The 14,654-nt window shown below is 39.5% G+C and overlaps 2 protein-coding genes across 2 annotated transcripts; both read right to left on the bottom strand.

Annotated features, from left to right (window-relative positions):
* Positions 1 to 1,054: 1,054 nt before the first annotated feature.
* ect2l (epithelial cell transforming 2 like) lies at positions 1,055 to 9,436 on the bottom strand (the record flags this gene model as incomplete). Its single annotated transcript, XM_083901815.1, has 21 exons — positions 1,055 to 1,188; positions 1,266 to 1,438; positions 1,519 to 1,607; positions 1,684 to 1,749; positions 2,943 to 3,099; positions 3,294 to 3,367; positions 3,481 to 3,628; positions 4,079 to 4,188; positions 4,390 to 4,476; positions 4,578 to 4,715; positions 5,140 to 5,243; positions 5,375 to 5,581; positions 6,191 to 6,283; positions 6,365 to 6,493; positions 6,616 to 6,781; positions 6,881 to 7,016; positions 7,235 to 7,448; positions 7,696 to 7,954; positions 8,032 to 8,194; positions 8,298 to 8,410; positions 9,299 to 9,436. The coding sequence occupies 21 exons, from the start codon at positions 9,434 to 9,436 to the stop codon at positions 1,055 to 1,057; spliced, it is 2,898 nt and encodes a 965-aa protein (XP_083757941.1).
* A 1,190-nt stretch (positions 9,437 to 10,626) lies between these two features.
* ccdc28a (coiled-coil domain containing 28A) lies at positions 10,627 to 14,271 on the bottom strand. Its single transcript, XM_083900596.1, has 5 exons — positions 14,034 to 14,271; positions 13,733 to 13,914; positions 13,286 to 13,440; positions 12,963 to 12,985; positions 10,627 to 12,362 (listed from the first exon to the last, which is right to left on the bottom strand). Exons 1-5 carry the CDS (start codon positions 14,183 to 14,185, stop codon positions 12,308 to 12,310), a joined length of 567 nt encoding a protein of 188 aa, XP_083756722.1. The 5' UTR covers positions 14,186 to 14,271; the 3' UTR covers positions 10,627 to 12,307.
* Positions 14,272 to 14,654: the final 383 nt, after the last annotated feature.

The following is a 14,654-nucleotide window of genomic DNA, read 5'->3' as shown; positions in this document are numbered from 1 at the left end:
CAACAAGAGTAATGTCTCTGACCTGAGTATATCCACTGTAGTTAATACAAATTATATACATATAAATGTTTTTTTTCTTTTTCTTTAATGTGTCTTAGCTGTTTGTAAACCACACACTCTTCCATGCCTAGTCCATAGTCCAAGTCCATAGAGAAAAATCGTTTTTTAACTTAAAAATGAGTAAAATCTGCTGTACTTTGTACACACACAACAGAGACGGAACAAAAACTTATTTGTGTCCACTGCCATAGAAGCATCAATTTACTACATAAAACCAGTGCTATTTAAAGCCAGATTATAACTTGTTTCCAGTCCAAGAAATAATGACTGGATTATAATCGTTAGTAATATAAACTGGACACATTGTTCCCAATAAAGGAATTTTCTCTATTCTACTAGTTTATGATCTGTATTACATAGTTAAAGGCGCATTATGTAATAAATCTAAAGCAACTGGCCATAAAATCCTCCTAATATTTCACAGTCTCAGGAATAATATTCATATAACAAACTGAACTCAACAACAACAACAACAACAGTACAGCCAAAATATTTGAATAAAAAAAATTATTTGCGGACCGCAAATCATGTTTATGTTTTGAAATCATGTTTTGGCATGTGGCGCCACCTACCGCCATCTACCAATCATTGCAGTCTATATAGTCTCAGCTGCCGAGCAACCACGGGTTGCCAGTTACGTCTGAGCCACAGTGGCGGAGAAAACGAAACCAAAAAGAGCTCTGTGTTTTGAATTTGAGTGCAGTAACCGTTATTGGCCACATTCTTACATATGGCACCTTTAACACTGTTGTTACCTTTAACTTCAAATGATATGTGGTGCATTTAGCTTATTGTTATATAAAGCTTAAATTTGCCAATAAATATGTTCAAATTCAGCTAAATGTAACATACTGTTTATGTAATACTGTTTTCTAATTACTTTTAAATATCCCAAAAATAGGTTATCATAAGGATTAACTGTAATCTGTCATGTAATCAGTGGCATGGGTGCAATGCCCTGTGTTCATACCTCGTGTGTGTTGCCCACATCTCGTCACTGATGTGCCGTCAGAGCAGAGTGGATGGCCGAACGCAGCGCAGACAGGAAGTGACCTCGCTCCTCGCCTCTCTCCGTGGCACACACCCAGGAACGACACGGACCCTCCAAGACGAAGGCGTGGCGCACATCTGCAGAGACAGAGGTTCAAGGGTCAAAGATCACATGATTCTGTAGCAGCAATTCTTCATGGTGTAGCGGAACATACAGCGAGTGTGCGTGATCTCTCGGACAGCCAGGCTGGTGAGGGCCACTGACGCCAGGAAGGTGTGTGTGCTCCGAGGCGCCAGTGTGAACGGTGTATGGTGCACGCTCCTCCGTGTCAGCACCAGAGCATCATTAAAAATGAAGAGGCCCAGGTCAGACACCTGCTCATAGGTCCTGTTCATGTATGTAAACACAAAATACACAATGAAGGTCATGAATAAAGGAAAATGTAAATATAACTTGTAGGTAGGTACCTGAGAGAGTCAGGAATCAGTTCATCAGGACTCCTGAGCAAAGCAGCTTCCTGAGTGATGATCAGCTGCCTGTTTCCTTCACTGAGGTTCTGCACACACAGATTTTGTTGGTCTGCATATTTATCTGTAAAGTTTTAAAATATAGGAAGTTGGGTTTCTACTTACTGGACAGCCTTGGATCATGTGCTGTGTTTCCACAATCAGTCTGTCACTCTCTGTGTTACGTTTTAACTGAAAAATAGACAAAAAAATATGTTATTGGATAAAGTGAAGAAGAGTAGAACCATGTAGAGTAGAGTAATAGTAGTGAAGATAGAGTAGGGGTAGTATAGAGTAGAGAATGTAGAGTAGTAATGAGAAGTGTAGCGGAGAGTAGTGTAGTGTAGAGTACAGTACAGTAGAGTACAGTAGGAGTCGTGCCGAAAAGTATAGCATACAGTAGAATAGTGTGTAGTACAGTAGAGTAGAGTGGAGTGGAGTAGGGTAGGGTAGAGGTACTGTGCATGGAAGTGAGCTATAAGATGCCACACTGTGACATTATGTAAAAAAAAAAGGTTTCACAATACTATAACTAATCGTGGTACAAATATAATTTAAAGGTCTTGCGTGTGAGAATGAGTGACATCCAATAATGAGACTGCAAAGTGTTGTCTCCATCACCTAATGACATTCTAATAGATAAAGTGACAAAAAAAGCATATTCTAAGGATCCAAAAACAAAAAAAAAAGGATTTTAAACTAATGCTAGACTTATATAAACATACTAATGGGTAATATATTACATTTCTACCGGACTTACACTCTTAAATGACTCTAAAACACACTGAAATAACTTGCAAACTGTTCTGAAACAGAATCTCGCAACACAAATGAGGAATTCCGATCCCATCCATTAATTTTCATGATCATGACCTAAAATAAATAATACTTTAAAACATCTGTATCTAAGATAAGATAGTCCTTTATTCGTCCCGCAGTGGGGAAATTTACAGTGTTACAGCAGCAAGACAATAAAGATAAGGATAATAAATAATAAACATGCATTACCAAAAAGAGATAGAATATATAAAGTACAATATATAAATATATTAACACTGACTATAAAAATAGGTTTAAAAATGAATGTACATTATAACCGGTCTGCAGAATATACACAGTATGCACATGGTATTTATAGTTTAAGGAAACAAGGCTGATCTATTATTATTATTATTATCTATGGCAACATCTTGAGTTGATAGACAGCTTGATGTGCTCGTTGATAGCGTCTGGTCACATGAAGACCACGTAGTTCCTCGATGTGCATTGGAAAGGCAGTATATAATGGTAAATGCCATAAAAATCAGGTAAACAGATTTAACAGGTAAAAGACTGGAATTTTTTTTCCCTGTTTGTATCTGTATCACGTGTCGTTGTTGTCGTACCTTTTGGATGAATTCTCTGTAGCGGAGCAGCGTGTTGAGGGCAGCGCAGAGGTGTGTGTAGTCAGGGTGACTGGAGAGCGTGTGCAGACACAGAGCTTGAAGTAGAGTAACATACTCCTGGATTCTCCATGCTGGACACAGCAACAGTTCCTGGAGGCTTCACACACACACACACACACACACACACACACACACACACACACACACACACACACACACACACACACACACACACACACACACACACACACACACACACACACACACACACACACACACAGGTATACAGTCATGTTTGGATACACACTGGATTTACTGTATTGTGGTTAAATGCATGGACAGTGTTGGTACCTCAGCATGTGTGTTGCTAGAGTTCTGTCTACTCTCTTCAGGAAGGCCCGGAATGCAGGTTTCGTCTCCCTGCCCTGACATACACATGTATTTCATTACCTTTATTCATACACTTCATACACTATCTGTCTGTCTGTCTTTCTGTCTCAGATGGATGTGCGTATGTTATTATATTATTCAGGTTTACCTTGTCAATAGTGCTCAGTGCTGTGATGTAATTGTTCAGGTAGTTGGTGTAGACTCTGAGACTTGAGCACAGTTTCACGAACACGTCTCCGACACACTGCTCTGGACCCCAGTGCTGCAGCCTCGCCTGAAGATCTACCTGAAACACACTGCAACACACATAGTCAATCGTGTTCTCTTTTTGGGATATTTTTTGTATTAACCCTGATCTTGTCAGGACCAGTATTCCTCATGGAGACTAAAACTTGGTCCTAGAGAGGAAGAATCTAATTTCTGAAAGAACAGTTTAGGATAAGGTCAGGGTCATTAACTGGTTATGTTAATGTTGCTGCTATGGCTTTAGCTATGGTTACAAATGCATAGAAGTCAATGAGGAGTCCTAAGAATATATGATATAAAATAATAGAATAGAAAGCCTTTATCTATATTGTCATTCTGCATATACAAGTCAGTGAAATTAGTGGTAAATCTGAACTGAACTATAGTAAAAAAAAAAAAATCAAAAAAGTCAGGGTAAGGGGCTGGAAAATGCATTTTGTCTATGATTGTCCTTATGATGGATGAAGCGCAAAAGTGTGTGAGAGTCTGTGCGCATTTACCTGTTGAGCTCGAGTAATTTTGTCACAGGACTGAAGATGATCTGGATGTCTGCGTATCTGAGAATGGCCCTGTTAGAGTTCAGAGCTGCTGTCAGAGGCTCCTGATAGACCTGCAGATATAAGGCCATCATTTAATTATTTTAAAAAGAATGTAAGAACCTAAATAAGGAGGTAATAAACCCAGAAATGCCAGACACCACCAAAGATCAGACTTTAATTAATTAGACAAATCGGCAACCATGTATGACCTTTTATTCCCATATTATTTATCTTATTTTTGTGTTGCATTCACATAAAAATAGAGGATGTACCTTCAGCACGGCCCTCAGTCTCCCCAGATAAAGACCCTCGCTGTGGTGCAGCTCTCTGACCACAACACCTCTCCAGTCCAACACTGTCTGATGAAAGATTTAAAAATATATATATATATATATATATAAATTAAGTGGATTTAACCTTCTCTGGTTGGATTATTAAGGGAAATCAAAGTCGCACACACTTGTGGTAGCTCAGGTAGAGATCTCAGAGAACTATGTGATGCTGGTGAGGAATGATCTTCATCAAGAGGACTCTCTTCTCCCTCCTCTTTCTCACTCCATCTCATCAGGAACTGAGAGATAAACTCTAAAGGTCTTGTCTGGATGAGAAATTTTAAATTAATAGACTCATTCATGGCCCCGTTCAGACCTGCTATAAACATCAATGAACCATTCGCATGTGCATAGTGACTATTCACACCTGGCCTCTGTGTGTATGACAGAAAGAGAGAGAAAAAGAGAGAGAATCCGAGCTCTACTCATGCTGCTGTAACATGAAATTTAACCATCTTAAAAGCAAATATATGACAGTGTGAGATAATGTGGCTGCATGAAAATTAACTCAGGTGGTCTCTCTTGTGTCCTGAGAAGAGGAATGTTGTTACATGCATCCTCAAACCACATGGGGATGTCTAATAACAAATGAGGAACTCAGGCCTGATGATCTGGACATGATCGGAGTGTGAATGTTAGTGCCAGTTCTGAGTACTTGTGTACAGTTTTACTTTTAAAGTCATCCCCCACCTCCTCCTGTCTGGTCAGAGCAGTGAGTCCCTCAGTCAGAGCCTTGCTGAGTTCTTTCGACACACAAATCTCCTCCAGGCAGATTTTCTCCCATAAAAAATGACCTGTAGATACATTTTTAAGAGATTCTTCAGAGGGTTTACAGGGCACAGATTATGCAACGGATGTGTTTCAACTTGCTCCAGGCACAGAGATGTGTAGAAGTATCTGCGTCTTGTGAGTGCGAGACACGCACCCAGAGCTCGGCCTCCAGCCTGGAGGCTGACCCTTTGTAGCTGTGGCCCCAGGTGGAGCCTCAGTTTCCCCAGAGCTTCCTCCATCCACTCAGCCTGTCGGCACCAGCCCTGAAGCGTGCTCTCCCACACATACTGGAGCGCTGGGGTTGCTGGGTGCTGCTTCAATACGCCGCTGCACAAACTACTGTCCGACCACTCACCCAGGACTAGGAGAAGGGAAGTTCAAGTTCAAAACTTCAGCTATCATATTGAGATTCTTTTAAAATATGTAATCGATTATTCACTTGATCAGTTGCTTTGACTTTTCATAAAACATAATAAAAAGAGGCAATAAAAATGATTTATCAATGATTGCATTTATAAAAACAATTCCAGTGACGGCTTAATTTGTAGTGGTTCTTGAAGGCATCTTAAAACTGTTCATTTGAGCTCAACATGCAATAGAGTGTGCAGAACTGATGAAAGTCACCAGGGTCTTTGAATGCATCTCATAAGCAGCTCCTTGTAGCTCAGCAACACTCTTAATCCTGCATTACTTTCACTTGCTCTAATGCGTTGGTTATATTCGATTCATTGATTATTCAAATAATACTTTTGCTATAAATGTTTATCTGTAATAACAATTGCGGTATGATTCATATAAGTCGTTTCCTGGTTAAATTAAAAAAAAAAATAACTGTTATGACTTAATAACAAATTCTTGCTGCTTTTACTGTGGCTTATTCACAATAAAGTGTAGTGTAAAGAGAGAAAATATAAAGCCGTCACCATTGATGAAAATAATATGTAATTCGATCAAAGGTCTGTGCACTCACTGTTCTGGAAACTTCCTGTGACAAGACCCATCGGGGCACAAACCTCCAGACCAGTTAGAGTCGAGAGAGTCTGCATGAGGGTCACTCCTGATGCTGTGGGAGAAAAGAGGAACTGAGAATCAGAAACACAGACTCAGAAACACAGACGACAGAACAGTATTTGTGTACACCGACCAGAGGCAGCCAGTGGGGAGAAGATGTCAATTCCTCTCCCATCCTCAGATGGCACCACTCGGGCACAGATTTTTTCCCAGAATTCTTGATATTCAGTGGTCAGCAAAGTCCTCTCTGAGAGGGTACTGCCTGAGGGGTCAAAGGTAAAACAATGTAGATTCAGAAATCATCTGAATGTGTAAAATCTATGTATGTTTTTATGTGATTCTGTCCAACAAAGATGTGTTTCCACACAGATTATTCATTCTCACTTTGAAGCAGATGGATTTCTTCTGTTCCTGCCGGGGCTAACGCGCCTATCCTCCGAACTCTCTGCCCACTTAGGGTCCCCTCCACCTGGGTTAACAGAGTGGAGAGGGTCCCTCTGTGGTCGTACACAACCACAGTCACTCCGGCCTTCACGCCGCTCAGCAACAACTGGATCGAGCATTGGGAGAAAGAGAGAAATTGGAAGTGGGCGACTCTAATTCCAGCATTCAGGATTTAGCTGATGACGGACTGTATTTTCCCTCTTACCTCATAAGCTGGGACTCGGTTGGAGATGAGCAGTAAGAGAGTAGTCGTGGTGCAATGAATGGGTGAAAAGATTTGTGACTCTTCAGGTCTGAAGGTGAAGGAGGCCAGTGCTCCACAGGCTTTGTTCAGTCTTCCACTAAAACATGAGATATGGTTTGATTCACTTCAAATTAGGAACTGGAGATATGTGGTTAATTGACAACATGGAGATAATAAATTCTAAAGGATTAAGGCATTTGTTTTGACGATGAAGTGGAAAAAAATTTCGGAAACAAACATAGAAATAGAAAAAATATTTATGTTACATTAACTTTCCTGAATGTTTTATTATTAAATCTTGTTGTAGACAATCACCTGAATGAATTGGAGGCCTCCACACTCTGAGTTGCATTCATGAACTGTCCCTCATCCTGGCTAAGATGGAGGCCCGATGATGTCATCTTTTTTAGGGAAGGCCATGAACTGAAATGTAACCCAGAGTTAGGTCTCCCAGTGTGGGCACTTCCACCTCGGACTCCTCCTTGCTTTGTGGAGCTGCCCCACACTCTCCTGGTTCTCATAGATAGTCCTGCAAAAGTCACAGATTATTGGCACATTATCACCCAGCACTAAACCACTTTTTAGCCACTTAACAACAGAGTTTGAAATCCTTTTTTTCAGATTTACACAAGTGACACAAATATATCAAATGAGGCAGCAGTAGACGAGAAGCTCCTTTGTTACAGCAAGCTGAAATTGCAGATTTTCTCTATGGGGTTTTGTGAAAATTCAGTTTCCAGAGGCTGTCTTACAGTGAGATAAAGTCTTGTTCTTACTCTTCTCCTCCTGAAGCTTCTCCCTGATCATCTGCCTCAGCCTCCTCCCCTTCCTCCTCTCTTCCTCCTCCTCCTCTGTCACATTCCCCTTTTGCTGAATTAGGGGCCCGTATCGCTCGGCCGCCTCCCGAGAAGTGAGCCAGTCCAGTGTGGAAACGCAGGACACGTAGTGCTTCTTCCACGCTCCAAACTCTTTCGAATCAGGAGTGTAGGGAAGGAACCAGCCTCTTCGGGTGCATCGACCCGTCCAGATGCAGTCCTGAGGAGGAGAAAGAGAAGAAGGTTACAGTGTTTATATAAAAACCTGCTCATTTGTCCACAGTTTGGGCTCCTCACCTGTTCAGCCAGGAACCTCCAGTGCCAGCTGACTTGAGCAGCCGCACAGAGATCACGAGGGGACAGGAAGGACAGCACATACAGGGACAGAAAGCGAGGCAGCACGGATGTAAAGTCCACTCGAGCAACAGGAACTGTCTCAATCAGCAGATCCCGGCAGTACCTGCTCAGATTGTGAGATGATTTTCATTTTAAATCTGAGAAACTTGTGGGAGGAGATGAATACAACATTATGATTATGATTTAAATAATAAGAATGGATGTACTTGAGCTGTGACTTTGTGCAGCGTGTGAGCAAACACTGCAGCAGGTGCTTCCTCTGTTTGTCCGTCCACAGATCAAACCAGTGCAGCACAAGATTTGTCCTCTCCTCGAATAGCTGAAAACAAAATGGAGACACTAATAATATTGTGTTTTTTAAGCCTATAATATAGGCTTAAAAAACACACACACACACAACTGCAGCAAACATGGCTGCACCTTGTTTCGTAAGAGTCTGGCTTCCAAAACTCTAATGAGCACCATGTGGGTGGCAAACGTCCAGATAGATTCGAAAAACACATGGAAATGAAGACTAATGGTGAGATAATGGTTAAAAAATTTAGGTCTGATGAGACCATTAATAAATGTATCATATATTTGACCTACAGAATAAGATAAATATTAATCCTATATGAATAATGAATGTAAACATTCACTCCCTCTGTTATCATTCAGTGTGTAATGTGAGGTAAAAACACTATCCTTAAAGTTTTTTTTTGGGGGGGGAGCAATAAAGATATTAGATAACCACCAGGGGCCAAAAAGAACTTTCCTGATGGTCTGAATTGTTAATTTCAGGTTATCTTCACGAGAACACAATGTCTGTGTTGTAAATGATGTTCCCGATTAGAGGGAAATAGATATATCGTCCAATAGGAGTACGAATTTTGTGGATAATGACTGGTTGCCAGTTATTTTATTGCAAAGAACTTTAGACAGTGGATATTATTAAAAAGTAGCATTATGCAAATGCAACTTACAATGAACTTTGACCATCATGCCGTCTGTCACTTATAAAAACAATATAATTGTGCATTTACCACAGTATTATTGTTGCAGAATAACTATAAAGAATAACTAGAGATTAAAGCCTCAGGATCCTAACCGTGGAAAGGAAAGCAGTCGAGCAAATACAATATAATGCAGCCTTAACTTTGTTTGTTTCTGACATTTAGTGGTTATCGACACAATAAAAATTCAAATCCATTTCATGTTCCATTCTGACCTGCAGGTTGCTCTGACTGTTGGTCAGTGGCGTCCAGGAGCTGAGGAGGGTCCCAGGCCGCAGCGGCGGCTCGTAGTCTGTTCCACTGAGCTGCCAGCGCTTCACCGAGTGAGGAGCTGATGTCACCTGTGTATCCATGAAAGCTGTTCACTGTGGGACGAAATACTCAGTTATGAGACACACCTGCGTGCTCTGCTAATTTGTTTGATGAAGTAAACGAATGCTGGCCAGAAGGGCGGTGTATAATAAAAAAAAAAAACACACACCAGGTTCAATCAAAACCTGATTTGGCTGCAGTGAGAAGCTGCCACTGTGCTGCTGCTGCTCTGCGGTAACCATGGAGACGCATCAACAAAAACACATTCCTTCACACAGATGAGCTCATGCAAATACGACAGGACAAAAACAAATTCATGACAATCAGTCATACAGTTACTTTGTACTTTATTTGTTCAAAATGTCAATTTAATTGATTACATTGACATTAATTTAATTTTAATTTTATTACACTAGTCATTACCATAACAACACATCAGATGGATTAAATTCTTAATTTAATTTGCTTTAAACTTTATTCTTTTTACTTGTTACTATGTTTATTACTGTTAAGTATTTTTCTTAATTGACTAATCTGTTGAATATTTTCATTGAATCCATTATCGTTTAGTCCATAAAATGTCAGAAAATTTTGAAAAATCGGTGTTTCCTAAACCTTGAAATGAGGGCGAAAGTAAAAATATTCAATTTGTTTCATTTGTTATGTGGCGGGAAAAAACCCCCCCCAGAAAATATTCATATTTAAGATTAAAAAAACCCAAGAGAAATGGTATTTATTTTTTAATACAAAAAAAAAAAACACTCACACAAATTAGTTGACATTTTATCGATTTCTAATCGTTGCAATATATGAAGGCAAATTCCATCCTTTCAGTTTGTGAATTAAAGGTTCCGAGTGTAAGAAGTAATGACACCTATTGGGAAACTGCAGAATCTATTCACCCCCTCACTTACGAACTACGGTGGCCTTGAAAGGAGGCAATGGTGCAAGACTGGACACAGGGAATAGGACGCATTCCTACCAAAGAAGAAGAGAACGATGATACAGCTCCCTCTGACACGTCTGGTTCCAACGGATCACAGCCTGCAGACCTTTATGATATGCATATTTATTGGTGAAACACCAGCATATTTTTCACCTTTCATATAAAGAAATGTTCAAATAAATACAGCAAAATGATGTTGACTTTGACCTGACTCCAACAGAGTCAGGTGACCCATTTATTAAATCAATCAATTAAAACAATCAGACACTTCAGAATGATCCCACATCCGCCAACAATACTGGTTAAACTATGAAGTGACAAAAGCATCATATATGATTACATTTAACCTAAAATCAACATGAAATTCAATAGAATAGATTAAAAAAAAACAAAAAAAAACAATAGGCAATAATGATTAAATTAGAAGATATTAATTAAGGCATGTTTGTGATTGTGTCAACATTTGGAAAAATAGTGGAGTTTGTTTTTCTCCAGCATCAAACGCACACACCTCAGGTAATGAATGTGTGTGCTGCATGCTGCGTGGATTATGTGCAAATATGTTCAACACTGAGCAGAGAGCTGGAGGTCAAATCAGGCCACATAACAGAAAATATGATTCTTTTATAACAGAGATGAGTTTTTGTTTGTCAGAATCGACTGTGATTTAAGCTGATTTCAGGTAGATTATCATATTTACAGATAACACGTGTTTAAAGTTCTACAAAACATATTATCTGCAGATAGCGAATGAATACTGAAGGCAATATTTCTGCTCTGTTTTTGTTTGTGACGTTATACTATACTGATTGACCTGTGACAAGACAACAGATGACAGTGACAATAACACTTAACATTCGAGTTCGATAACAACACAGTAATAGTATGGTAAATATAGTCGTCATGGGCTCATATAACACGATTATGAGACTATAGACAATGTATCTTGTTACAGTCTTTTTTCTAATGTAATATTTTGTTATTTATAATACACTAAAATGCTAATAAAGACAATAAACGCCACGTTATCTCTGAAGTAATATCCAAGTAATAGGTAGGTAATAAATTAATAAGTTAAAGTGTTTGTAATTGCCATGCTATAATAACCTTTGCCCATTTTCCATTTCTACATGCTAATACAAGATAATTTCATTGGAAATAATGTGGTATTACTGTACCAAACTATTCCCATGATAACTCCAAACTGCTTCAGGAAATATTACAGTAATACCATATAATTTTTTCTCATATTGTATATTATTTTTTTCTAATAGCTTCTACTAATAATGGCACGACAAAGATCATTGCGATATATTTTTGGAGTTTTGTAATTACCATGCTATCAGGTTGAAATCCATCCAGTCATAAATAACCTAAATATCACCGCCTTATTACCACACATTTACCATGTCTTATGCTGCTATAAGCTACTACATGAACATTTAATTAGAAATAACGTGGTATTATTAAATGATAACATCCAAATACAAAACTATTACCATGCTAAATCCATGTTGCTACGAAAAGTGCAAGTGAGTGCGTAAAGTGTGCCGTCGGTTCTAAATTCGATGAAGCTGAATGTGTGTTTGAGGTCAAAAAGAAAGTGAGATGTTCTGTCGTTATCACTTTGGTTCACGATGTATTGCAACGTTAGAAGTTTAGAAATGACTGAACTGACGTCATTTTAAATAAGCTGCGATAGAAAATAATTGATCATGAATGTCTGTGAAACTATAACTGCCACTGTGTTCAGCGCTCAGAGTTTGCAATCTTGCAATACATTCATGCCTCTGTGTGGACAGGGGGACGCTGGTGAACAGCTTGGCGGCCGTTTTTTCTGCCATCAGCACTTCAGAGAAACAGCCCTACGACAAAGACGCTTTCCACCTCATTTGATGCAGCCTCTCTTGTGTCGCATAAAACTATAATAAGGCAGATGAGATTGAGAGAAAAAAATACAAACATATCACATGCTGGCAGTCCTTGGAATCTCTTGACTGTCGGCTAGATTCAGTTTCTGACTGAGAGAAGCGGCGTCAAGGAAAAAATGAACAGGCACAAACTGATTTGCTAGAGCATGCAATTGTGGGGAAAACAAACAAATAGAAGATACATTCCACCCACTTGATAAGGGTCCTCTCATCAAAGCACCGCCCCCCCAAGACACTGGAAAGTTTTCTTTCTTTTCATTGATCGAAATGAAATAGAAAATACCGAGTGCAATCCCAAGTTGGATTAAAAAAAAAGTCATGGCTAACAGCTAAGCTAACCGTCAGAAGATCAATGCGAGCGTTGAAAACGAAATGATGTCAAAATGTATGACAATGCAAAAAATGAAGGCGACATAGCACATATTAACAACAGGTTAATGGGCTTTTTGACCAAACTTGACACTTACTTAATGATGGCAAACCTTGGTGTGAGAAGTCAAATCTAATGGCAAGAGGCCATAATTGTTTATTTAGGAATCATTTGATGATCATGTCAACAAAGAAACCTGAGTTTCTTAAATATTAATTAATTAATTAATTAATTAATTAATTAATTAATTAAACCAACCTGCCATCAGCAGGCATGTTTTTTTTTACCTGGCTGGTTAATTAAATATCAAAAAAGGATACATTGATGAACTCAGCTCCTCAAGCTGTGAAGAAATTAGATTTTTTTTTCATTTTAGTAAACACATTAGTACTAGGAACGTAAATGTTAAAACATGTTTTCTGTTGAATATGCAGCAAGAACTTAACTGTTAGCTCCTGGGTAGCTAACACCGCACCAATGAATAGTTTAATCCAGATAATGTGAGTGTAATGAGTTGTACGACAAGTATTTCTACATCTTATATGTTCCTGATGTGTATTTCTGTGTAGTTATTCAGCAAAACTGCCATATTTTGATATCTTAAAATGCTTCTACTCCATTACAAACACAGGTGTTTTCTTACGTTAAGGAGTAGCTTGTCCATGTTGGCGTCACATGCCGTTTTCCGCTGGTCCTCGGGCATTTCATCGACCTCGCCGTACAGGTCAAACTGTAATCGGGCCAGCTTCTCCTGCATCTCCCTCACATGCTCCATCTGACCAATGGAGCACTCGTTGCCTTGGACAAAGAAAATAAGAACAGTTGACACACGAAAAAGCTAAGAAAACCATCTCCAAACAAAAAAGAACATGTGACTCAGCATTCCCAACTTCACAACTTGTTTGTTTACTACATGCAAGTCATATATGTACAGAATTCAATAGAATATATTCATATCATCCTAATATTGTGTAGCCCTAGTTTAAATAGTGATAGGGTTGTGTCAGTTTTGTCATCTTTAAAAAGTGGCTCCCTATTTAAAAGGTTTGTAAGCAATGTGCTGTTAATATTTTTCATTTTTTTATCTCACCAAATGCTTCTAGTTTCCCTGAGTGGAAGTCGTTGAGGAGACTGAGCAGGCCCTTCTCCATCTCCTGCACATCGGAGACATCCGTGAGAAAGGAGTGCTGGATGCTGGGAGCTGACTGGCTCTGGTTCGGATTCGCTTTGACACCTGTACTTGCCTGGTACCTGGGTTTATCCCGGGCTCCCCTCGAAAAAACAAGTCACAAAGGAGTTTCGTGAAAAGCTGACCCTGACAGGCATATGCAACATATAACACGGTGTAACACAGACATTGTAATATAAAATAGTTGTTGTAGATAGCCTACTTCCTGTTTTTGCTCTTTTGGCTGGAGTTGTGGCTGGAGCCGACCTGACGTACCCCGGTAGACGCAGTGTTTTTCCGGCTCGAGCCTCCAGTTGGAGGCGCCGTGCTGGTAGAGTTCCTGGGACTCTTTCTCTTTAGCTTTCTCTCCTCCATAACTTCATGTTACGGTGGTACCAGGTGAGCTAAACAGCACGTAAAACACAAACAGCTCACAGTGACAGTCGGCTAAAGACTTCAGCTGAAGTCACCGTAGTAACAGGAGTGTTTTCAGATCTCGCGAGAGTAACAAGCGGCTATCTTTTTCTTCTCGGTGTCAGTAACAACAATTGTTGGTGCATTACCGCCACTAACTGGCATGGAGTATGTATCACTGCTATCGCCGAATGAAAATATCGAATTCCGATTTGTTTGGGATATAATTGATTAAAAGTCAGGCTTCTGTTAAATGTTGACATTTTAAATGAATTTTGCTTTTTTTTTAGATTGTTTCCCTGTGTTTATTATTAGTAATCCACCACTGATGCAAAACTCTGACACAAATAATGGCTTTGTGTCTGCAGGGGGCGCCATTGCTATGAAGTGGATCATTTGAGGTGACTGGTCCAGTTCAAGTATTACCCAT

The sequence above is a fragment of the Microchirus variegatus genome (assembly GCF_963457635.1).
Source record: "Microchirus variegatus genome assembly, chromosome: 1".
Taxonomy (NCBI): Eukaryota; Metazoa; Chordata; class Actinopteri; order Pleuronectiformes; family Soleidae; genus Microchirus; species Microchirus variegatus.
The sequence above is the reverse complement of the archived record's forward strand: the minus strand, read 5'-3'. Positions and strand labels throughout refer to the sequence as shown.

What these genes read in the sequence shown, in the direction of transcription:
- ccdc28a (XM_083900596.1), bottom strand. Translation starts at nt 14,185, where the DNA reads ATGGAGGAGAGAAAGCTAAAGAGAAAGAGTCCCAGGAACTCTACCAGC. An exon ending in AGGGAAACTAGAAGCATTTG is followed by an intron (nt 13,441 to 13,732) that starts GTGAGATAAAAA and finishes TCTTTGTCCAAG; the next exon opens with GCAACGAGTGCTCCATTGGT. An exon ending in TGGACAAGCTACTCCTTAAC is followed by an intron (nt 12,986 to 13,285) that starts GTAAGAAAACAC and finishes ATTTCTTCACAG; the next exon opens with CTTGAGGAGCTGAGTTCATC.